The following is a 25742-nucleotide window of genomic DNA, read 5'->3' as shown; positions in this document are numbered from 1 at the left end:
ACACAAGGACTTAGCACTCTTTTTTTTTTTTATTTTTTATTTATGATAGGCACACAGTGAGAGAGAGAGAGAGGCAGAGACACAGGCAGAGGGAGAAGCAGGCTCCATGCACCGGGAGCCGGACATGGGATTCCATCCCGGGTCTCCAGGATCGCGCCCTGGGCCAAAGGCAGGCGCCAAACCACTGCGCCACCCAGGGATCCCGGACTTAGCACTCTTAACTCAGGGGGTCAACTGTACATACAAAAAAAAAAAAAAAAAGCTAGAATTTCACATATTTTGTACAAGACCCTGAGAACAAATAATTGAGAGTATCATTTTAAAGAATAGGCTTTGGGGGGAGCTGGGTGGCTCAGTCAGTTAAGCATCAGACTGTTGGTTTCGACTCAGGTCATGATCTCAAGGTTGTGAGATCGAGCCCCACCTTAGGCTCTGTACTCAGTGGGGCATCTGCTGGAGACATAAATTTGTACATCACAAGAATCTTTCATTATGTAGGACCCACAGAACAAAGAACTATACATTCTGAGTGAAATTATTGAAATGAAAAGTTAAAGGAAATATGGCAGAAATAAAGTTACCTCTTAAAAAAAAACTGTATCGTACTTTCTCATCTCTAAAATGATGAGGCCTTCACATTCATTAAAGCTTTTAGAAGAAATATTTTGGAAGTCTTTTAAGAAGTCTTTTAAATTTACATCTACTCCTGAAATTTGTAAAGTTTACCTCTCTTAATCCTTTAATTCTTTCCAAAAATAATTGCCTTCTATAATGATTTTTGTCCTGATTTTCATTCTATAGCATTTACATGAATGCATAGAATAGTTAAAATAAAAATTTCCTCTTATTCACAATGTTTGTGTTATAGTCTAGTTCTCTTACATTTATGTGACAATGGAGAATGCATCAATTGTAACTATTATCTTACTAATAGCAAGATGAAAATACAATCTATATGTTAAAATAAGGAATCCTCATCTTAAAAATATAGCTAGTCTAAAAAAATTTTTTTTTAATTTTTATTTATTTATGACAGTCACACAGATAGAGAGAGGCAGAGACACAAGCAGAGGGAGAAGCAGGCTCCATGCACCGGGAGCCCGATGTGGGATTCGATCCCGGGTCTCCAGGATCGCGCCCTGGGCCAAAGGCAGGCGCCAAACCGCTGCGCCACCCAGGGATCCCTAAAAAATATTTTTTAAAAAAGATTTTATTTATTTACTTGAGAAAGAGAGAGAGTACAAGTGGGGTGAGGGACAGAGGAAGAAGCAGACGCCCTGTTGAGTAGGGAGCCCGATGCGGGACTTGATCCTGTGACTACAGGGTCATGACCTGAGCCGAAGGCAGACACCCAACTGACTGCCACCCAGGTGCTCCTAAAGAGGTGTTTTTAAGACTCAGCAGACCATAGTGATTATTATTATATTTTGTATTTAGTACACTAAAGAGTCTTAATTCCTTCTACACAGTCAATACTCAGTAAGTACTTATTTAATTTACCTTTCTTCTGTTATTTTTTTTTCAAAATGACTTAAAATTGTATCTGTAAAAATGAAATGCTATAGAAGTTTTTCTGACCTTTTGGGCTTCTAATAGGCAAATATTTGATATAATCTGATTTGATTTATTTAAGATAATCAGAGAAAAGAATGAGGACAAACCAGAGCACTATTTACAGACTGCCAGAAATATTTAAGTCATCTTTCTTTTTGAAGTTTAAATATTATAATTACCTTTGTTCTGAAAGTTTTGAGTATTCTGGATCAGATTTTAGCAGCTTTCATAGAATGAATAGTAATGTTTGTCATCTGGTGCTTAGATATTTTCCACTGATTCAGTTCAGTACACATTTATCAAGCACCTACTCTGTGTTTGGTGTGACAGTACTGGGATACAAGCTATGATGTTATTGATGAAACAGACCTGTCATTTAAGCACTCCATTGCCTTTATCCTCACAGTCTTATAAACCAAACCTTTCTCCCTAGACAGAAACATATATAAATTCTTCTCCTGAGCATATGCAATGTGGTGACATTTGTTTGGGTTAGACTTATAATTAACCCCTAGAGACAGTATTACAGATATAGTTCCATTATATACCTTTGAGGAGATGGACTTCTGCACAGTCCTTGCCTAACAGTGAGTAGTCTCTGAAATTGGGCCTGAAATTTAGCAGGAGATAGTATTTTTGCTTATGTGCTGGGATATTTTATCCAATAGATATACTTATTATCTTAGCTGGACTTACATCTTTTTTTAAATTGCAATGCATGACAATGTTTTGTGAAATGTTTACTACTAATCTGTCAGATATCTTAGGTTTCTAAAAATAAAAACCTCAGCCACCTCCCCTCCCTTAACCATAAAGAAGGAGACATTTGTCCTAAAAACTTATCTTCTACTCTACCCAATACATGCACACACTTATATGCATATACTATACTCATAGGCACATGTGGTGCACAGATAAATCACCTCTTTCCTTTGAGTAGGGAAAGATCTCCTTTGTCCAGATACCAAGACCTATAGGAGTCCAATGTCTGACATAAGATTTGAAGTAGACATACCTACATACTTTTCTGTTGTAGTAGGTAGAGGTAGCATATTTCCTCCTCTGAAGACCCTTGGCCATGGCACTAATTTATTGATTTTGTTTCTTGGCAAAATAGTTGTGATATTGGTATAAATATATGTAAAAATATGTATTTTTTATATGGAAGCTTGAAAATGTCTACGAGATGTTTTATTTCAGAAAATAAAACTATTTTATTTCTCCCAGGGGAAAGAGTCGTGGCTTTTGCTGCTGTAGAAGGGATTTTCTTCTCTGGATCTTTTGCTGCTATATTCTGGCTAAAGAAAAGAGGTCTCATGCCTGGACTCACTTTTTCCAATGAACTCATCAGCAGAGATGAAGTAAGGAATGAAATACTCTTCTAGTGATATTTGTATTCATATTTGGTGTTCATTTATTTTTCTTTCTGCAAAATGCTGATGATGGCCCACAAATATCCTGGCAATTAAAAGAAAATAGGAAGTAATTTCTTCCTTGGTTTTTAGGACATTGTATTTTTCCCCTGCCTCTTACTGTTCCTCCTGTCTCCCCTGCTCATCCTTATATATCATTAAATCCCAGGTCCCCACCTTAGCCTCTGTCCTTCACTCTACATGACCACCTGGCTGATCTTATCTGTTTCCATGGGATCAGCTACCATTTAGATGCTCGTAAACAACCCAGACTTGAGCACAGATATTCTTTCCTGAGCTCCAAACCCATGTGTTCAAGTACATGTTAGTTTCTCGTAGAAGGCTCCACAGAAATTTCAAACGTGTTATTTCAGAAATCAAACTTACGATCTTTCTCCCCAGATTCATTCTTCTGTTTTCCCTGTCTCATTGAGATGCTACCTTCTATCCAATCCAAATTTGAAATCTGGGAGTCATTTTAGATCACTTTTTTTTTTCTTTCTCAGCCATATCCAGCCAGAAACTAAATCTTGTCTCCCTTTGCCTGTGATACCCTTTCCATATTCCTGCCATTTTTTTCCTGTTGATTACCTTCTCACAAGTGGCAACTCAAAACTTCACTGACTCAGTGGGGTAAAATGAACCACTCTTTCCTTTATGTATCCCTTTGAAACCAGAACCTGTCCCTTTCTTAGAGTCTGTAATGTGTGCTGCACTTCTTGCCTCTCTCCTCTGCTGGACTCTAGGCTCCCTGTGTGTGGACATCTTGTCTTATTTGTCTTCCTGTTCTCAGGGGTTAGCCCATCACAGCCTTTAGTTCACGTTTATTGCCTACACTAATCCTGGCCCCCCAGCTTATTTCTAAGTGACCTTGTCAAGTTACTAACTTCTCCGAGCCTCAGTTTCTTCAACTATATACCTCGATAGTGTTTTGTTAAAATAAAATGAACCCGTATGTATGAAAATGCTTTTTAAGTGCCATAAAATGCTTTGTATAATATGTTGCTTCATGTTGTTCAATTTCTAATATTTTTATCATAAATGTCATATGTGATGATTACAGGGAATTAAGAGAATAAAATTACTCAATCTTAACAGAGATAACCACTTTTAGTATTTCATTGTATTTCTTATTAGACAGTTTTTTACATTTAAACCTATATAGATATATGTGAACATCATGATTTTGTAATTTGAAATATTCTGCTTTTTTCATATTTTTATGAGCTGAGATTTTTCTGTAGCAGACATTGTGAGCATTTTTCTGTGAAATTAAGCATTTCTGGGGGAAGTTTTTTTTTTAAAGTTTTATTAGGTACAACATTATAATAAATCAGTATATCCCTTATTTGACTATACTATAATTGTAAATTTAAGCTGTTTCTAGGTTATTTGCTATAATGCAAATGAATGTCTTTTGTGTATAAGCTTTATCCCAATTTCACATTATTTTCCTAAGCTAGATTGCCTAGAAGTAGAATCACACATTATAAGGTATGAACATTTTGAAGGTCATCCATACTAATTTCCAGATTTCTTCCCAGAAATTTTATAGAAAGCTCCCCTCAGCAACATATGAACATGTCTTTTCTTACCTAACCTCACCAAAATTTGGGTTTACGTTTTAAATATTTGCCAAATTTGATAGGGATAATGCTTTCTCATTATTGGTTTTATTTGCATTTATTTGATTACTACTTAGATTGAACTTTTTTTTCATAATGACATTAGTCATTTGTATTTTTTTCTGTATTTACCCATTCTTGTCTTTTGTCTCTATTTCTGTTGGTATATATATATATATATATATATCCCAGTGCATAGTGACTGGGAATGGTGCATAGTGACATAGTGAGCTTTCAATAACTGTTTGTTTATTGTTTACTGAGTTTGATTATATTTATTGTATGAATATAATATAGAATACTATTTTTGTCGTATTTATTACGAATATTTTCCCAATTTGTCCTTTGTTCTTATAACATAAAAACCTGATATTGTTGTGATCCACTTCCAGAGATGAGTTAAGGAATCACACATATTTTCCTCTTGACTTTATAACATCTAACTCTGAAATACATTCGGAATTTGTTTAGTATAAGTATAGAATTAGGTATAAATATTGTAAAGAATGTTAGAATTTGGGATCCCTGGGTGGCGCAGTAGTTTAGCGCCTGCCTTTGGCCCAGGGCGCGATCCTGGAGATCTGGGATCGAATCCCACGTCGGGCTTCCGGTGCATGGAGCCTGCTTCTCCCTCTGCCTGTGTCTCTGCCTCTCTCTCTCTCTCTGTGTGACTATCATAAATAAATTTAAAAAAAAAATTTAAAAAAAAAGAATGTTAGAATTTAATGAGATTTTATTTCATGCAGTCTTAGGAAGTTTTTCTGGTTATCTTTGTTAAGTATTCCATCCTTCTTCATTGACTTGTGGTGTCTTCTTTATTATATAGTAAGAGTTTTTTTTTTTTTCTTTAAAGATTTTATTTATTTATTCATGAGAGACACAGAGAGAGAGAGAGAGAGGCAGAAACAGAGGCAGAGGGAGAAGCAGGCTCCATTCAGGCAGCATGACAAGGGACCTGATCCCCGGTCTCCAGGATCACACCCCAGGCTGAAGGTGGTGCTAAACCGCTGAGCCACCAGGGCTGCCCCAGATCTAGTTAAGGTTTTTAAGTGTACTAAAATCTGTTAGGGGCCATTTTTTCCTTTCATTAACCTATCAAATTTCATGTCAAAGAACTTTTTTTTTTTTCTTGAGGAAGGGAAGGGACAGAGAGAGAAAGCAGAGCCTGACACAGGGCTCGATTTCACAATCCTGAGATCATGACTTAAACCAAAATCAAAAGTGAGACGCTTAACTAACTGAGCCACCCAGGTGCCCCTAGACAGTTTTAGTTATTGTAGTTTTTTTGTTTTAATAACTAGTAGAATAAATTTCCTAACTTTCCTATTAAAACTGTTCTTTGAAGATTCTGCCCACTTATTCTTCCAGATTAATTTTTTATTTGAAATACATTTGACAGAACAGAGGGGAGGGGCAAGATGGAGGAAGAGTGGGGTCCCCAAGTCACCTGTCCCCACCAAATTACCTAGATAACCTTCAAATCATCCTGAAAATCTATGAATTCGGCCTGAGATTTAAAGAGAGAACAGCTGGAATGTTACAGTGAGAAGAGTTCACGCTTCCATCAAGGTAGGAAGATGGGGGAAAAAAGAAATAAACAAAAGGCATCCAAGGGGGAGGGGCCCCACGAGGAGCCGGGCTAAGGCCGGGGCGAGTGCCCCCAGGACAGAAAAGCTCCGTCCCGGAGAAGCAGGAGCTTCACCAATCTTCCTGGACAGAAAAGGGCTCACAGGGAATTAGAGCAAGACCCCAGGAGGGCGGGGATGCCCTCAGGCTCCCTGGGACACTAACAGAGCAACTGCGCCCCAGAGAGTGCGCCGAGCTCCCTAAGGGCTGCAGCGTGCACGGTGGGACCCGGGAGCAGCTCGGAGGGGCTCAGTCGGAGGCTCCGTGGAGGGGGCTGCGGGGCCCCGGGTGCAGCTCAGAGGCAGCTCCGGCAGAGGAAGAGGCTCCACGCGGAGGGCACTGCGCCCCTGGGAGCAGCTCGGAGGCGGCTCCGGCAGAGGAAGAGGCTCCCTGCGGAGGGGGCTGCGCGGGTCCGGGAGCAGCTCGGAGGGGCTCTGTCGGAGGCTCCGCAGAGAGGGGGCTTCCCCGCCGGGAGCGCGAATCCAACAGCGCAGGCCCCGGAGCACAGGACGCTGGGGACACAGCCCAGGATCCGACATCCCCCCGGGACAGGCAGAGGCCAGGAGGACCCAGGACAGCAAGGACGCTCCTGCCCTGACCTAAGCAGATCAGCGCCCCGCCCCCGGAGCATCCAGGCCTCTGAAGACCGAGAGCTCTGTAGTTACCGCGGGAGCTGACTCCAGGGCTCCAGAGCTGGCCGCTGCCACTGCGGTTGTTCCTCCTGGGGCCTCACGGGGTAAACAACCCCCACTGAGCCCTGCACCAGGCAGGGGGCAGAGCAGCTCCCCCAAGTGCTAACACCTGAAAATCAGGACAATAGGCCTCTCCCCCAGAAGACCACCTAGACGGACAAGTTCCAGGGGAAGTCAAGGGACTTAAAGTATACGGAATCAGAAGATACTACCCCGTGTTTGTTTGTTTTTGCTTGCTTCCCCCACCCTGTTTTTTCCTTTCTTTCTTTTTCTTTCTCTTTTTCTTCTCTTTTTTTCTTTTTTTCTTTTTCTCTTTTCTTTCCTTCTTTCTCTCCTCTCTTTTTCTCCTTTTCCCAATACAACTTGTTTTTGGCCACTCTGCACTGAGCAAAATGACTAGAAGGAAAACCTCACCTCAAAAGAAAGAATCAGAAACAGTCCTCTCTCCCACAGAATTACAAAATTTGGATTACACTTCAATGTCAGAAAGCCAATTCAGAAGCACTATTATAAAGCTACTGGTGGCTCTAGAAAAAAGCATAAAGGACTCAAGAGACTTCATGACTGCAGAATTTAGATCTAATCAGGCAGAAATTAAAAATCAATTGAATGAGACGCAATCCAAACTAGAAGTCCTAACGACGAGGGTTAACGAGGTAGAAGAACGAGTGAGTGACATAGAAGAAAAGTTGATGGCAAAGAGGGAAACTGAGGAAAAAAGAGACAAACAATTAAAAGACCATGAGGAGAGATTAAGGGAAATAAACGACAGCCTGAGGAAGAAAAACCTACGTTTAATTGGGGTTCCTGAGGGCGCCGAAAGGGCCAGAGGGCCAGAATATGTATTTGAACAAATCCTAGCTGAAAACTTTCCTAATCTGGGAAGGGAAACAGGCATTCAGATCCAGGAAATAGACCCCCCCTAAAATCAATAAAAACCGTTCAATACCTCGACCTTTAATAGTGAAGCTTGCAAATTCCAAAGATAAGGAGAAGATCCTTAAAGCAGCAAGAGACAAGAAATCCCTGACTTTTATGGGGAGGAGTATTAGGGTAACAGCAGACCTCTCCACAGAGACCTGGCAGGCCAGAAAGGGCTGGCAGGATATATTCAGGGTCCTAAATGAGAAAAACATGCAACCAAGAATACTTTACCCAGCAAGGCTCTCATTCAGAATGGAAGGAGAGATAAAGAGCTTCCAAGACAGGCAGGAACTGAAAGAATATGTGACCTCCAAACCAGCTCTGCAAGAAATTTTAAGGGGGACTCTTAAAATTCCCCTTTTAAGAAGAAGTTCAGTGGAACAATCCACAAAAACAAGGACTGAATAGATATCATGATGACACTAAACTCATATCTTTCAATAGCAACTGAACGTGAACGGGCTTAATGACCCCATCAAAAGGCTCAGGGTTTCAGACTGGATAAAAAAGCAGGACCCATCTATTTGCTGTCTACAAGAGACTCATTTCAGACAGAAGGACACCTACAGCCTGAAAATAAAAGGTTGGAGAACCATTTACCATTCAAATGGTCCTCAAAAGAAAGCAGGGGTAGCCATCCTTATATCAGATAAACTAAAATTTACCCCGAAGACTATAGTGAGAGATGAAGAGGGACACTATATCATACTTAAAGGATCTATCCAACAAGAGGACTTAACAATCCTCAATATATATGTCCCGAATGTGGGAGCTGCCAAATATATCAATCAATTAATAACCAAAGTGAAGAAATACTTAGATAATAATACACTTATACTTGGTGACTTCAATTTAGTGCTTTCTACACTCGATAGGTCTTCTAAACAGAACATCTCCAAAGAAACGAGAGCTTTAAATGATACACTGAACCAGATGGATTTCACAGATATCTACGGAACTTTACATCCAAACTCAACTGAATACACATTCTTCTCAAGTGCATGTGGAACTTTCTCCAGAATAGACCACATACTGGATCACAAATCGGGTCTGAACCGATACCAAAAGATTGGGATTGTCCCCTGCATATTCTCAGACCATAATGCCTTGAAATTAGAACTAAATCACAACAAGAAGTTTGGAAGGACTTCAAACACGTGGAGGTTAAGGACCATCCTGCTAAAAGATGAAAGCGTCAACCAGGAAATTAAGGAAGAATTTAAAAGATTCATGGAAACAAATGAGAATGAAGATACAACCGTTCAAAATCTTTGGGATGCAGCAAAAGCAGTCCTGAGGGGGAAATACATCACAATAGAAGCATCCATTCAAAAACTGGAAAGAACTCAAAAACAAGAGCTAACCTTACACCTAAAGGAGCTAGAGAAAAAACAGCAAATAGATCCGACACCCAGCAGAAGAAGAGAGTTAATTAAGATTCGAGCAGAACTCAACGAAATTGAGACCGGAAGAACTGTGGAACAGATCAACAGAACCAGGAGTTGGTTCTTTGAAAGAATTAATAAGATAGATAAACCATTAGCCAGCCTTATTAAAAAGAAGAGAGAGAAGACTCAAATTAATAAAATCATGAATGAGAAAGGAGAGATCACTACCAACACCAAGGAAATACAAATAATTTTAAAAACATATTATGAACAGTTCTACGCCAATAAATTAGGCAATCTAGAAGAAATGGACGCATTCCTGGAAAGCCACAAACTACCAAAACTGGAACAGGAAGAAATAGAAAACCTGAACAGGCCAATAACCAGGGAGGAAATTGAAGCAGTCATCAAAAACCTCCCAAGACACCAGATTCCAGGGCCAGATGGCTTCCCAGGGGAATTCTATCAGACGTTTAAAGAAGAAACAATACCTATTCTACTAAAGCTGTTTGGAAAGATAGAAAGAGATGGAGTACTTCCAAATCCGTTCATGAGGGCAGCATCACCTTAATTACAAAACCAGACAAAGTCCCCACCAAAAAGGAGAATTACAGACCAATATCCCTGATGAACATGGACACAAAAATTCTCAACAAGATACTAGCCAGTAGGATCCAAGAGTACATTAAGAAAATTATGCTCCATGACCAAGTAGGATTTATCCCCGGGATACAAGGCTGGTTCAACACTCGTAAAACAATCAATTTGATTCATCATATCAGCAAGAGAAAAACCAAGAACCAAATGATCCTCTTATTAGATGCAGAGAAAGCATTTGACAAAATACAGCATCCATTCCTGATCAAAACTCTTCAGAGTGTAGGGATAGAGGGAACTTTCCTCAACATCTTAAAAGCCATCTATGAAAAGCCCACAGCAAATATCATTCTCAATGGGGAAGCACTGGGAACCTTTCCCCTAAGATCAGGAACAAGACAGGGATGTCCACTCTCACCACTGCTATTCAACATAGTATTGGAAGTCCTAGCCTCAGCAATCAGACAACAAAAAGACATTAAAGGCACTCGAATTGGCAAAGAAGAAGTCAAACTCTCCCTCTTCGCCAATGACATGATACTCTACATAGAAAACCCAAAAGCCTCCACCCCAAGATTGCTAGAACTCATACAGCAGTTTGGCATTGTGGCAGGATACAAAATCAATGCCCAGAAATCAATGGCATTTCTATACACTAACAGTAGACTGAAGAAAGAGAAATCAAGGAGTCAATCCCATTTACAATTGCACCAAAAGCATAAGATACCTAGTAATAAACCTAACCAAAGAGGTAAAAGATCTATACCCTAAAAGCTATAGAACACTTCTGAAAGAAATTGAGGAAGACACAAAGAGATGGAAAAATATTCCATGCTCATGGATTGGCAGAGTTAATATTGTGAAAATGTCAGTGTTACCCAGGGCGATTTACACGTTTAATGCAATCCCTATCAAAATACCATGGACTTTCTTCAGAGACTTAGAACAAATTATTTTAAGATTTGTGTGGAATCAGAAAAGACCCCGAATAGCCAGGGGAATTTTAAAAAAGAAAACCATAGCTGAGGGCATCATAATGCCAGATTTCAGGTTGTACTACAAAGCTGTGGTCATCAAGACAGTGTGGTACTGGCACAAAAACAGACACATAGATCAATGGAACAGAATAGAGAACCCAGAAGTGGACCCTGAACTTTATGGTCAACTAATATTCGATAAAGGAGGAAAGACTATCCACTGGAAGAATGGAAGAAAGACAGTCTCTTCAATAAATGGTGCTGGGAAAATTGGACATCCACATGCAGAAGAATGAAACTAGACCACTCTCTTGCACCAGACACAAAGATAAACTCAAAATGGATGAAAGATCTAAATGTGAGAGAAGATTCCATCAAAATCCTAGAGGAGAACACAGGCAACACCCTTTTTGAACTTGGCCACAGTAACTTCTTGCAAGATACATCCACGAAAGCAAAAGAAACAAAAGCAAAAATGAACTATTGGGACTTCATCAAGATAAGAAGCTTTTGCACAGCAAAGGATACAGTCAACAAAACTAAAAGACAACCTACAGAATGGGAGAAGATATTTGCAAATGACGTATCAGATAAAGGGCTAGTTTCCAAGATCTGTAAAGAACTTATTAATCTCAACAGCAAAGAAACAAACAATCCAATCATGAAATGGGCAAAAGACATGAACAGAAATCTCACAGAGGAAGACACAGACATGGCCAACACGCACATGAGAAAATGCTCTGCATCACTTGCCATCAGGGAAATACAAATCAAAACCACAATGAGATACCACCTCACACCAGTGACAATGGGGAAAATTAACAAGGCAGGAAACCACAAATATTGGAGAGGATGTGGAGAAAAGGGAACCCTCTTACACTGTTGGTGGGAATGTGAACTGGTGCAGCCACTCTGGAAAACTGTGTGGAGGTTCCTCAAAGAGTTAAAAATAGACCTGCCCTACGACCCAGCAATTGCACTGTTGGGGGTTTACCCCAAAGATACAGATGCAATGAAATGTTGGGACACCTGCACCCCGATGTTTCTAGCAGCCATGTCCACAATAGCCAAACTGGAAGGAGCCTCGGGGTCCATCGAAAGATGAATGGATAAAGAAGCTGTGGTCTATGTATACAATGGGATGTTACTCAGCCATTAGAAACGACAAATACCCACCATTTGCTTCAACATGGATGGAACTGGAGGGTATTATGCTGAGTGAAATAAGTCGGAGAAGGACAAACTTTATATGTTCTAATTCATTTGGGGAATATAAATAATAGTGAAAGGGAATAGAAGGGAAGGGAGAAGAAATGGGTAGGAAATTTCAGAAAGGGAGACAGGACATAAAGACTCCTAACTCTGGGAAACGAACTAGGAGTGGTGGAAGGGGAGAGGGCAGGAGGTGGGGGTGAATGGGTGACAGGCACTGAGGGGGGTACTTGACGGGTTGAGCACTGCGTGGTATTCTGTATGTTGGCAAATTGAACACCAATAAAAAATAAATTTATTATTAAAACAAACAAAAAGAAATACATTTGACATACATACAAAAAAAGACATATTTGGCAAATTTAAGATATATAACATGTTAATTTTATACATTTATATTTTGTTATATGGTTGCCATTGTAGTGATAATTGGCACCTCTGTCACATTACTTAATTTATCCTTCCTTTTTTTAAAATTTTTATTTATTTATGATAGTCACAGAGAGAGAGAGAGGCAGAGACATAGGCAGAGGGAGAAGCAGGCTCCATGCACCAGGAGCCCAATGTGGGATTCGATCCCGGGTCTCCAGGATCGCATCCTGGGCCAAAGGCAGGCGCCAAACCACTGCGCCACCCAGGGATCCCCTATCCTTCCTTTTTAGTTGTTCAAATAATCAAGTTCTAGTCTCATATTCTTTTAACTAAAAATAATGCTATTGAGATTTTTTTTTAATTTTATTTATTTATGATAGTCACAGAGAGAGAGAAAGAGAGAGAGAGAGGCAGAGACACAGGCAGAGGGAGAAGCAGGCTCCATGCATCGGGAGCCCGATGTGGGATTCGATCCCGGGTCTCCAGGATCGCGCCCTGGGCCAAAGGCAGGCGCCAAACCACTGCGCCACCCAGGGATCCCTGCTATTGAGATTTTGATTGGACTTGCTTTAAACTTCAAAATTAATTTTATTCACTTATTGATTTAGCAATGTGAGTGCCTACCTCTGATTTACTCTGTAATATGTGGCTCGCTGTCAGTTCTAATCAACACTTTAACAGCTTTCACGGTTTATTTGAAATTCAGCCTTTGGTAATCTGAAGTATCCTCTTGAGTCCAGTCTGGGAAGAACGTTTGCCTAACAAATCTGCTTAATATTAGCTGTTCAAAAAGGTTCTTTTTCTGATGCTTCTTCTGGGAATGATAAGTAGGTAAATAATCCTTGGAATACAGCCTTTGATTTGAGTCTTGTCTTTTCATTTGTCTTTGGTTTTTGTTGATTTATTTAGAAAAAACCCAAGCAAACTCTTATTTGTAAACCTGTAAGGTGCACATTCTTTCATCTTTGTCACCCTTACAAAAAAAAATTTTTTTTTCTTTGTAGCTTAGAAATGTTCATTGACTCTGCCTTGCTTCATTTTATAGTCTCTAGCTTAATTTTGTTTGGCACTGCATCATCTTCCTCTGTCTCTGTCCTCTTTCTTTGTTTTGACTTTGCAATTCTATTGTTTTTAGCTTTATACTGTCTGTTCTGTGTTTTAGAATCCTGGTAATTGTAGATTGGATCTTCTTGCTTTGTGATCTAATTATGTAAAGCTCTAACCCATTTCTTGCATTTGTGTAACCATTCTGTTCTACAGGTAGGTCACAAGTTTATTTTCTTCTTTGGTTATCAGCAGTGTCATTTCTGTTTTGTACAGCTTCCAATGGCGTTCTTCATTCTTTTCATTTTCATTGCACTGAATTTATTTTTATCTTGAGTCATTCTTATTTAATAAACATGTTGTCTTTTTGATATCTCTGAATCAGTTTCACCTTTTCTTTAAACACATCGTTTTCAGTCACTTAGTTTTTTTAGACATTAGAAATGAATGAATTTTCATTTCAGCTCTTTGTTCTCCTTTCCAAAATGATTTTTTTTTTATTTTTTTTTTTTTATTTTTTATTTTTTTTTTTATGATAGTCACACAGAGAGAGAGGCAGAGACACAGGCAGAGGGAGAAGCAGGCTCCACGCACCGGGAGCCCGACGTGGGATTCGATCCCGGGTCTCCAGGATCGCGCCCTGGGCCAAAGGCAGGCGCCAAACCTCTGCGCCACCCAGGGATCCCTCCAAAATGATTTTGGTTGCAGATTTGTAGTTGTTGTTCTTCTTGTTAATTAATTCATCTTTCACATTGACGAATTAAGATTTACTGGCACTGAAAAATTTTCATGATAGGTTATTATAATTGGCATTTTAATGAGATTTGAAAGGAAGTAGTTCCTGGTACTATGAATCCCTCCTCTATCTTCCAGAAATTCTGTGTTGCATTCCTAGAGCCTTCTTTATATGACGCCTGACACATGACAGATGTGAAAATAGGTGATTAAACATTCTTCAACAATGGTATTTTTCTTCTGTTTTAGGGGCTTCACTGTGACTTTGCTTGCCTGATATTTCAATACTTAGTAAATAAACCTTCAGAAGAAAGAGTCAGGGAGATCATTGTTAATGCTGTTGAAATTGAGCAGGTAAGCAGGGAAGCATATATGATTAGCACATCTCTTTTTCTCGTATGTTTATGCCATTAGTGTATGGGGTTGACTCATAGGAAATTGCCACTTGTAGGTCAAAGCAAGTATCAGCAATTTTATATAGTCAATCTGACAGTACCAACAGATGATGCATTGCAATTATTATGTCAGTTTATGATTTTGTTTGTAAGTAAATGTTAAAGAGTTTTATATATACAAAAATCTATTTCAGGATTTTTTTCTGTCTCATTGATCTGACACATTCTACGGCCACAGCAAATAATTATGTTAGTTTGCTTCCTTGCTTTTAGATTTTCAGCTACTGAAGAGCAGTGACAGTTTCTTGTTTGTTTTGTATTTTCTTTTTTTTTTTAATTTTTATTTATTTATGATAGTCACACAGAATGAGAGAGAGGCAGAGACACAGGCAGAGGGAGAAGCAGGCCCCATGTACCGGGAGCCCGACGTGGGATTCGATCCTGGGTCTCCAGGATCGCGCCCTGGGCCAAAGGCAGGCGCTAAACCGCTGCGCCACCCAGGGATCCCTGTTTTGTATTTTCAAAACCGAGCAAGATACCTAGCTTGAAGCATGCATTAAATGTTTATAGAATTAGTAAATCAATGAATTAGTGAGTAGTAAAACAATTTATAGAATGTAAAAATCTAAACTCTTTTTTTTAAAAAATACTATATAGTTTGATAGCCATGGTTTTCATGTTGGGAAGGAGAAAATGCATAAAATGCATTTTGGTATTTTAATCATTTTGAGAACTAAATCCAGATAGTTAATGTTTTTATTTTTCCCCTCTTAACACTTTACCACTGTCTTTCAATATAGTTGGAGTTCAGTTTATCTCCCAACCCTCTGATTCACTTTTATTTTTTCATTTTCTTTGTTAATTGTGTTTCACTCTTTCCCTTCCATAATCATGTTCATCTTTGGTGAATATTTTTCCAGATATTTCAGAACAAAGTATCCCCTTTTTTCTATGGAGAAAGCCTATGAATTAAGGTCCTATAATGCCATTGTATAAAATACCAGTAATTTGTTAGTTTCAACTTACTTTGGCAACTTGAGAATGTGAAATACTGTGAATGGTAATATCCCCAAACATTTTCAAACAAATGGACATTGCCATGTTGAAAGAATTTATCCTAGTATACTTTTCTCAGGGACTTAGAAGACTAAAAAACTAAAACCCTGTTTTTATTTGGAAAATATGCATTTCTGTTCTGTCCCTGTATTTTATTTTGTTTTTGTTCATATCTCAGGAGTTTTTAACGGAAGCCTTGCCAGTTGGCCTCATTGGAATGAATTGTGTTTTGATGAAACAGTATATTGAGTTTGTAGCTGACAGATTACTTGTGGAACTTGGATTCTCAAAGGTAAGGTGTTTAAAAATGTATAACTGCTAGCTAAAACATTATAGCAAGCAAAGCTACTAAAGTATTATATTTCATTGAAAGCATTTGTAGCATACCAGTCTACTTTTAAAATATCTGTGACAGGGCAGCCCCGGTGACGCAGCGGTTTATCGCCGCCGCAGCCCAGGGCATGATCCTGCAGACCGTGGATGGAGTCCCATGTCAGCCTCTCTGCGTGGAGCCTGCTTCTTCCTCGGCCTGTGTCTCTGCCTCTCTCTCTCTCTCTCTGTGTGTCTCTATGAATAAATAAATAAAAATCTTTAAAAAAATAAAATGTCTGTGACAGGGATACCTGGATGGCTCAGTTGGTTAAGTGTCTGCCTTCAGCTCAGGTCATGATCCTGGGATCCTGGGATTGAACCCAACGTCATGGGGCTTCCTCCCTCTCCCTTTGCCCCTCCCACCAGTTTGTGTGTGCTTTCTCTCTCCCTCAAATATAAATAAATAAAATATTTTTAAAAAAATGTCTGTGACAGCCTTGGTTTGCATGAACAAATTGGTTTTGTGAAATCCTTTGAAACTTGAAATTCGTAACAGAAGTAGGAGGCTGATAAATCTTAGAATTAATAAGCTCAATAAATTACTCGTAATAATTATAGGCATTTAGTAGGATTATCTTTGAGTAAATTGAATTTAATATGTATATATGTTTACCCTCATAAATCCCCATGGGTCTGTGTTATGACTTTTATGTTAATATTTTTTAAAGTTATTTATTTTAGAGAGGAAGAGAGAGAGAATGAAGCATGAGCAGGGGGAGAGACAAAGGGAAAGGAAGAGAGAATCCTTAAGCAGACTCCCTGCTGAGCGTGGAGCCTAGCATAGAGCTTGATCCCAGGATCCTGAGATCGTGACTTGAGCTGAAATTAAGAGTCAACTGCTTAACTGACTGAACCACCGAGGCTCCCAGCATTAGTTATTTTTTTAAGGCCTGTTTATCTTTTATTTGTTTAATGAGATTAATCCATCTGAATTAATACTTTTATTTTAAATTTTTAAAATATTTATTTATTTATTTTAGAGAGAGAGAGAGAGAAACTTGGGAGGGACAGACAGAGAGGGAGTAAAAATCTTAAGTTGACTCCACACTGAGCACAGAGTCTCACTCAGGGCTCACCTCACAACCCTGAGATCACAACCTGAGCCTGAAACCAAGAGTCAGACACAACCGACTGAGCCACCCAGGCACCCCTGAACATTAATACTTCTAAATATGAATAGTTATTAAGAAGATATTAACTGTCATAATTTGACCCTTTAAACTCAGTTGTCTTTTATTTTTAATTTTGTTTCTCAGAGATAATATACCTGAGTTTCATAAAGAGATGTGTTTCTCACATAACAGATGTAGGCTCCAGCCAGTCTACCTGAGTTTGAATCCTGGTTCTGCTACTTTCTAACAAGATGAGCAAGTTTCTTAAGCAAGTTTCTTAACCTCTTATCCCCATTTCCTCATCCATGAAAGGGAGATGATAATAATACTACTTATCACAAAGGATTATTGATGAGTTGGTGTACTTAAAGCACTTCAAATAGTATCAGACATACAGTAAATGCACACTAAGTGGTCATGTTGTATTCACTGTAAGTGGAACATTCATAGAACATTACTGTGTACTGTGTATATGATGGTAATTAGAAATTATAGGTTTTAACTTCTGAGCATGGAAATGTAAGTTTAAATTGTACTTAATGAGAAGCCTTATGAAATTCATGATGCTGGAGTAATCATTTCCTTTCTCAGTAATGCATTTATATTCTGGTGACCACAGAAATACTATCATGAAAAAGTCAGATAGGGCAAAGGTTTTTTGTAAGATGAACTATATTTTATTATTTTAGTTATAAAATCCTCTGTGTTTACTGATAATGGATAAATCAAGATTACAACTGTATTACTATGATCTCTTAAATTTATAAACTGTATATTTTTAAAAATTGTGTTTGTTATACTAATATGTTTGTTACAGGAAAATTAATTTGCTCAGTTGAACCTTAAAGGGAACTCACTGTCCTTTAACCTACCACCATATTCTCACACTGGTACATCCATGTTCTTCTGCTTATTGAAAAACTGTGGACTCCTCAGTATAGTTTTCCCTTTGGGAACTTGTTCACTGTAGATCTATAAAACATCCTGCCTATAGAAGAAAATCTAAACATAGTATGAAACATCATTGTTCCACAAGCCTTCAACATGTCAATAAATTCCAAAAAAGCAGAAATTATACAGACCCTTTAGATTTTAATGCAGTAAAATTAGAAATTAATGATGAAAGATTGCCAGAAGTTCCGTCTACTTAGGAATTGAGAAGCTATCTTAAAATGAGACTAGAGTGAAAATATAAAGTAATAGAATATGAACTAAATTAACAATAGGATTATTATATATATCAAAACTTGTGGAATGCAGCCAGCTAGGTTCTCAAAGGAAAACCTAGCCCTTTTAAACCTAGTTTAAAAAAACAAGACAGTTTAACAGACATAAACTGCACTTTGAACTCAAGGAGCTAGAAAAAGAATGGTTCTTATAAGGATAGTTTTTGATAAAATAAGAGATTACTTAAATTAGCAAATGGTTGTCATTTATACAGAATTCTAAGTAGGAGCCACATTAATGATGTTTTCTACTTCTTTTTTAGTTTGGGATTAGTCAACAAATATTTGAGTATTTTCATGTGTCAAAAATAAGCCACTTTATTTTTTGGTATTATTGAAATGTAGTTGGCATACAATGTGATACTAGTTTCAGGTGTGCAACTGACTTGACAATTCTATACATTATTCAGTGTTCACCATGATAAGTGTAGTCACCACCCTGTCACCATACAATGTTATTACAATGTTATTGATTATATTTCCTATGCTGTATTTTTCATCTCCAGGACTGATTTATTTTATAACTATAAGTTTGTACCTGTAATTCCCTTCATATATTTGGCCCATCCTCAACCTCCTCCCCTCTGGTCATCACCAATTTGTTCTCTGTGTTTATGAGCCTGTTTATGTTTTTTTTGTTTGTTCATATGTTTTATTTTTTAAAATTCCACATAGAGGTGAAATCATATGGTATTTGTCTTTCTCTGACTTATTCCACTTATGATGATTCCCTCTAGGTGCATCCATGTTGTCATAAATTGCAAGATCTCATTCTTTTTTATGCTGAGTAGTATTTCAGTGTGTGTGTGTACATACATATTACATCTTTATCTGTTCATCTATTGATGAATGCTTGAGATCAATTCACACATCTATTGCTGCTGTATATAATGCTGCAAAGAACATAAGGGTGCATGTATCTTTTCAAATTTCTGTTTTTGTTTTCTTTGGATACTCAGTAGTAGAATTATGGGATTATATGGTATTTCTGTTTTTAAGTTTTTGAGGAACCTCCATATGGTTTTCCACAGTGGCCACACCAACTTACATTTTCCAGCAACAGTGCGTGAGGGTTCTTTTTTTCTCCACATCCTCACCAGAGCTTGTTATTTCTTGTCTTTTTAGTACTAGATATTCTGACATGTGTGAGATGATATCTCATTGTGGTTTTGTTCTGCATTTCCTTGATAATTAGTGATGTTGAACATTTTTTCATGTGTTGGTTGGTCATCTGATATCTTCTTTGGAAAAGTCTCTATTTAGCTTCTCTGCCCATTTTTTCCCCTTCAGCCCATTTTTTCAACCAGGTGATACGTTGTTTTGTTATTGACTTGTGTACATTCTTCACATATTTTGTATACTAACTTCTTACTGGATTATCACATATATAAAATATTTGCAAATATTTTCTCTCATTCTGTAGGTTGCCTTTTTGCTTTGTTGATGGTCTCCTCTGCTGTAGTCATGATAGTTTATTTTTGCTTTTGTTTCCCTTGCCTAAGGAGACATATATATGTTGCTAAAGGCCAATTTCTAAGACATTACTGCCTTTTTTTTTTTTTTTTAGGGAGTTTTATGGTTTCATATTTAGGTCTTTCATCCATTTTGAGTTTATTTTTGTGTATGGTGAAGGAAAGTAGTTTAGTTTCATTCTTTTGCATGCAGCTGTCCAATTTTCCCAGCACCATTAATTGAAAGACTATCCTTTCCTCATGGTGTAGTCTTGCCTCTTTTGTCTTAGACTGAGCATATAAACATGGGTTTATTTCTTATCTCTCATTCCTGTATTATGAATCAGTGTATTTGTTTTTTTTTTTTTTTGTACTAGTACCATATTGTTTTGATTACTATAGCTTTCTAGTATATCTTGAATTCTGAGATTGTGATACTTCTAGCTTTGTTTTTCTTTCTCAAGATTGCTTTAGATATTTGGGGCCTTTTGTGATTCCATACAAATTTTAGGATTATACAAGTTATGTGAAAAATACAAGCACTTAATTTAATCTGGTCTTAGTTACCTTGCTCATGCCATGGATGATTTAAATCAGATTTTTTGGAAGGCCTCTGTTTTTAAAATCCAGTGAAGCTATAATGATTGGTTCAAGGGTGCCGGGGTGGCTCAGTGGTTGAGCATCTGCCTCAGCTCAGGGTGAGATCCTGGGGTTCTGGGATCAAGTCCCACATCGGGCTCCCTGCAGGGAGCCTGCTTCTCCCTCTGCCTGTGTCATTGCTTCTCTCTCTGTGTCTCTCATGAATAAATAGATCAAATTTTTTTTTTAAAAGATGATTGGTTCAGTGCTTTTTCCACTATATCCTTCTAGTTCAAATTTCCACTCTGACAGGCAATGTCACTGAATTCTATGATTCAACCACACACAGCATATAATCTTTTGTTGAAACATTATATATATGTGTGTGTGTATATATATGTATTTTACTATGTAAATATGTGTATTTACATATGTATGTATGTTTACTATGTATTTTATTAATATATTAAGCTTTATTAAGGCATAAGTTAGAACATGCAATTTGCCTATTAACAAACGTACAATTCAGTAGTTTTTAGTATATTCACAGAGTTGTACAACTATCACAACGATCTGTTTTAGAATATTTTTAGCACCCCACAAAGAAACTCTATACCTATTAGCAATCACTTTCCTTTCTTTCTCCCACCCCCACCTCAGCACTAGGCACTGCTAATCTAATTTCTGTCTCTTTAGATTTGCCTATTCTATATATCCCATTTCATATAAATGGAATCATACAGTGTATGGATTTTTGTGGCTGGCTTCTTTCCATAGTGGAAGTTTTCAGGGTTCATTCATGTTGTAGCAGTACTTTATTCCTTTTTATAGCTGAATAGTATTTATCAGTACTTTATTCCTTTTTATAGTTGAATAATATTCCATTGCTTGATTATACCAAATTTTATCCATTTATCATTTGATGGGCATTTTCAGTAGTTTCCACTTTTTGGCTCTTTTGAATAATGCTAATATGAACATTCACTTATAAGTTTTTGTGTGGACAGATGTTTCCATTTCTTTTGGAAATATAACTACAAGTGAAATTGCTGGGTCATATAGTAACTATTGTTAATTATTAGAGAAAATGCCAGGTGATTTTTCAAAGCAACTGCACCATTTTACATTCAGCCGTGTATGAGGGTTTTAGTTTCTTCACATTTTCACCAACACTTGTGGTCTTTTTTATTATAGCCATTCTAGTGAGTTTGAAATAGTATCTCGTTGTGGTCTTGATTTGCATCTCATTATTGAGTAATGATTTTGAGCATTTTTTCATGTGCTTCTTGGCCTTTGTATGCCTTGTTTAGAGAAATATGTATTTGTCTATTCAGACCCTTTGCTCATTTCTAATTTGGGTTATTTTAATATATTCTTGTCTGTTGTGTTCATAATCCCTGCTGGAATACTCCTAAATTCAAAAATCCTATTTTATTGCTCCTCATGGATCATTGAAATATTTCATGATTTTCTATCAAGCTTTATCACCATGTCTGCTTCTTGTATTCAGAAGCAATAAAAAAGCTTCTTGTCAACATAGGTTCCACATTTTGTTTGGAAACATCTGTGGATAGTATGTATCCATCTATTGGTTATACCTGTGAAAAGGTCTGCAGTATCTATGATGTATTGGATCTCTCAAGCTGCAAAAATATTTTAGTTTGGTGTTAAATCTTTCACTTCCTGCAATAATATATGTTTTCTTTCTACTTCTTAGAATACCAGAGATGCTAGTATAATTTCTTAAGGAGGTTAGTAGATGATCTCAGTTGTCTTAGAATTTATCAGCCCTGAGTACCTCTAGGACCTTCTGGAATAATGGATCCTATAGGTGACTAGACAGGTGTTAGGAGACCTGAGCTTGTTAGTTATGTTTTTCTTGTGGGTTTAATTTGGCTTCTTCAGAATGTCAAATGACATTTCTTTTCTTTTTAGGTTTTCCAGGCAGAAAATCCCTTTGATTTTATGGAAAACATTTCTTTAGAAGGGAAAACTAATTTCTTTGAGAAACGAGTTGCAGAGTATCAACGTTTTGCGGTTATGACAGAAACTACAGATAATGTCTTCACCTTGGATGCAGATTTTTAAAACCCTTTGTGTATATAAACCTATCACTGGTAAATAACTGTTTTTCTTTGCTTAAAAAACAAAAAAACACGTAAAGCACCTCCTTAGGGAATAGAAGTTTACTCAAGAGGAAATCTAAAACCAAATTTCAATCATGTTGGATTTATATAAATACACTGTAATTCTTTTGTTTCATCACTAAAATATAAGATGATATTATGTAGCAGTTAAGAGCATGATATGAGGGGTCAGTTATAAGTTGGACATTCTGCCTTTACTACTTGTGTGATTCTTGGCAAGTCAGTCAAATTTCTAAATCTCAGTGTAAGTATCTTTAAAATGAGTATAATAGTAGGTCCTAAATTTATCACATGGATATGAAGATTAAGCCGCAAAATTACCAATATTACCACCACCACCACCCCTACTACTACTACTTATTAATAGTGTTAATTATGGTGATGTGATAAAATGCCCCACTGTCCTCAAAGTAATTGCGATTCTAGGTCCTTAGATCTAGAATTAGATCTTTGTATTTTTAATGTTTGAGGGAGAATATAAAGATTTCATTTAAAAGATTATAATTCTCATTAACTTGAGAATAATTTCTTTAAATTCCTCAGCATGTAGTAATGGAAATTTAGTTCTTAGTTGCTTTGGGGAGGGTACTTATGAAGTGGAATTCAGGAGGCCATCCTGGTAGTTGACCTTGTAAGCAAAATGATTCTCCTCCTTTAGAAATCAAAATCATCACTATTGCCAGATGTAGCCCTGAAATATTTAAAGCCCAAGTGAATTAGCTAGGATAGCATTTCCCAAAGAGTATATGAAGAGTTGTTAGCCCCTCTAGATATTTTGTGGGAGGGGGAAAAAAAAAGGGATTCTGTGGTCAGAAGAATCTGGGAAATGTTTATCTTCCCTTTCTCTTTAGAATGTATAGTCAGTACATCAAAGAGAAATTATGCAATACGTAAGCTTATTTCCCCCTGCATATCCCAGACTTAATACAAATCTGTTTTTCACCAATTAACATCTCACCTAACTGGTATTGCTCAGAACATAGTTTGGAAAAAGCTGGCCTAGAACCATTTTGTACTCAGAGGAAGGAGTTGCAGACTAAGTTAAGGAAACCCGGTGGGGATTACAGAACCATTCATATTTGTGCCAAGCTGAGTAATGTACCCAAGACTGACCTTTGTGGTGCTGCTTTAATATTCTTCAAACTCTTTTATGCTGCTACAAGGTTTAACAGTCCTAATAATGGACTATGCCTCATGTACAATAGCAGATGGTGAGGGAGACAAAGGTCTCTGCAGAGGAGACTGAGGAAAGGCCGGGAGCCCATCTTTATCATTAGGAAGAGTCCAGAGGGGATCCCTGGGTGGCGCAGTGATTTGGCGCCTGCCTTTGGCCCAGGGCGCGATCCTGGAGACCTGGGATCGAATCCCACGTCGGGCTCCTGGTGCATGGAGCCTGCTTCTCCCTCTGCCTATGTCTCTGCCTCTCTCTCTCTCTCTGTGTGACTATCACAAATAAATAAAAATTAAAAAAAAAAAAAGGAAGAGTTCAGAGGTAACACAAACTCCCAAAGTGTGGTTTCCCTACTTAACAGCAAACTATCTTATAAAATTCTGCAACCTAGAATTTAGAGATTTTCACTTTGCATAAATTTTTGCTCCATTCATTCAGCAATGATCTAATTAACAAAAACTGGGAGTTCTCAAGTGCGTGCAAAAGGAGCAGGTCATAACTTTGTTAGGGAGGATGCCAGAAACCTGATATATCTCAGCCCATCACAATGCCGATTATTTGTTCAGCTCGTTCAGTGCTGCACATTTGGCCAGCTGTTTTTACATCCACTCAGAAGATCCCACAACAGCCTTAGGAACTTGACAGAGCAGTTAGTATTGACATTTTACTGATGGGAGAGAGTGAGGCTGAGAGAAGTTAAATGACTTGGCCAAGATCTGCTCATATCATTGCAGTAGACAGGAGTACATATCTATGACAGTAGAATTCTTTTTTCTTACTTTAAGGTGTTATATAAAATATTTAACTATATTCAGGTAGTATGTTCTAAAGATGTGTCTACTTCTATACAAAAACTGAACATTTAATATTGATAATATCTGTAATGATACCAGAATGAAAGAAAAAAGTTTTCAGTGCATATTTCCTTTGTTGTGAATCCAGATCTTTTTCATAGGTAATGACAGGTGCCTTAATATACAGCTTATTTATAGTAGCAATAAATGTAGTATTGAGATGAAGAAGTTTTAATACTGATACTGGATTTTTAATACACTGGGTTATTATATTCGGTGTTCTATATCCTTTTCTAGGACTCTAGGTTCTGTATTTATTTATTATGTTCAGTATTTTGCTTCTTAGTTCTTAAGGAATGAAGTGGTTGTGGAATCTCTTTTTAATATTATCTTACAGATAAAAAATTCAGAGTATGTTTGTAACTTCTTTTTTAACAGCACATGTATTTAAATCATTGATTGCTATAGTAGTTAAAGTTAAGTTCATTATTTAGGAATAATATAAAAACTTGTAGTTCATGACAGATTGCACTTATTAAAAATATTTCATTGTAATATGTAGAATCATGACTTGGAAAGACTTGGGAAGATAGTTTGATCCAGTGCTTTCAGACAAGGCTGTTTTGTTGTTCAATTATGTATGATAATAAACAATTTTTTTTTACATATAAGCTTACTTGAGTCATGTCTTAGTTGTCTTGTTTTGGAACATCAAATTTTTCTGTTTCTTTTGCCATTTTATTTTTTATTCATAGAAAAGTGATTAGAGTTGAGCCTTGAACAGTGCGCGAGTTAGGGGCACCAGCCACCCTGCACAGTTGAAATTTACATATAGCTTTTGACTCCCCCAAAACTTAACTACAAATAGCCTACTGTTGACCACAAGCCTTACCAGTAACACAGCAGTTGATTAACACATATTTTGTGTGTTACATATATTATGTACTGTATTTTATAGTAAAGGAAGCTGAAGAAAAAATGTTATTAAAATCATAAGAAAGAGGAAATACATTTACAGTTCTGACCTCTATTGAAACAAATCCTCACATAAGTGGATCTGTGCAGGTCAAACCCATGTTGTTCAAGGGTCAATTGTATTGAGAAAGCAATTTGCATATTTAAAAATACATTACTTAATATTTAGAAATTTGGATTTTACATTTAAATATGCTAACATCAGTGTCATGGAGTTCCCAAATTGCATTTGTACAGATTAAGCTAAGAGCTAAATGTCACTAATTGATTTTCAGTGGTAAAGAAATCTGCTTATGGGATGCATGA

At 37.4% G+C, this 25742-nt stretch overlaps 1 protein-coding gene across 1 annotated transcript in view; it reads left to right on the top strand.

Annotated features, from left to right (window-relative positions):
- RRM2B (ribonucleotide reductase regulatory TP53 inducible subunit M2B) overlaps positions 1–25126 on the top strand; it is a 42599-nt gene extending 17473 nt beyond the window's left edge. Inside the window, exons 6-9 of the mRNA XM_055303470.1 lie at positions 2782–2915; positions 14408–14512; positions 15788–15901; positions 22285–25126. Coding sequence (XP_055159445.1) covers positions 2782–2915; positions 14408–14512; positions 15788–15901; positions 22285–22437 — 506 coding nt within the window. The 3' untranslated portion in view covers positions 22438–25126. The remainder of the gene's footprint in view (positions 1–2781; positions 2916–14407; positions 14513–15787; positions 15902–22284) is intronic.
- The last annotated feature ends 616 nt before the right edge of the window (positions 25127–25742 follow it).

This window comes from Nyctereutes procyonoides, unplaced genomic scaffold, assembly GCF_905146905.1.
Source record: "Nyctereutes procyonoides isolate TBG_1078 unplaced genomic scaffold, NYPRO_anot_genome, whole genome shotgun sequence".
Taxonomy (NCBI): Eukaryota; Metazoa; Chordata; class Mammalia; order Carnivora; family Canidae; genus Nyctereutes; species Nyctereutes procyonoides.
This window is presented reverse-complemented; position numbering and strand designations above follow the sequence as displayed.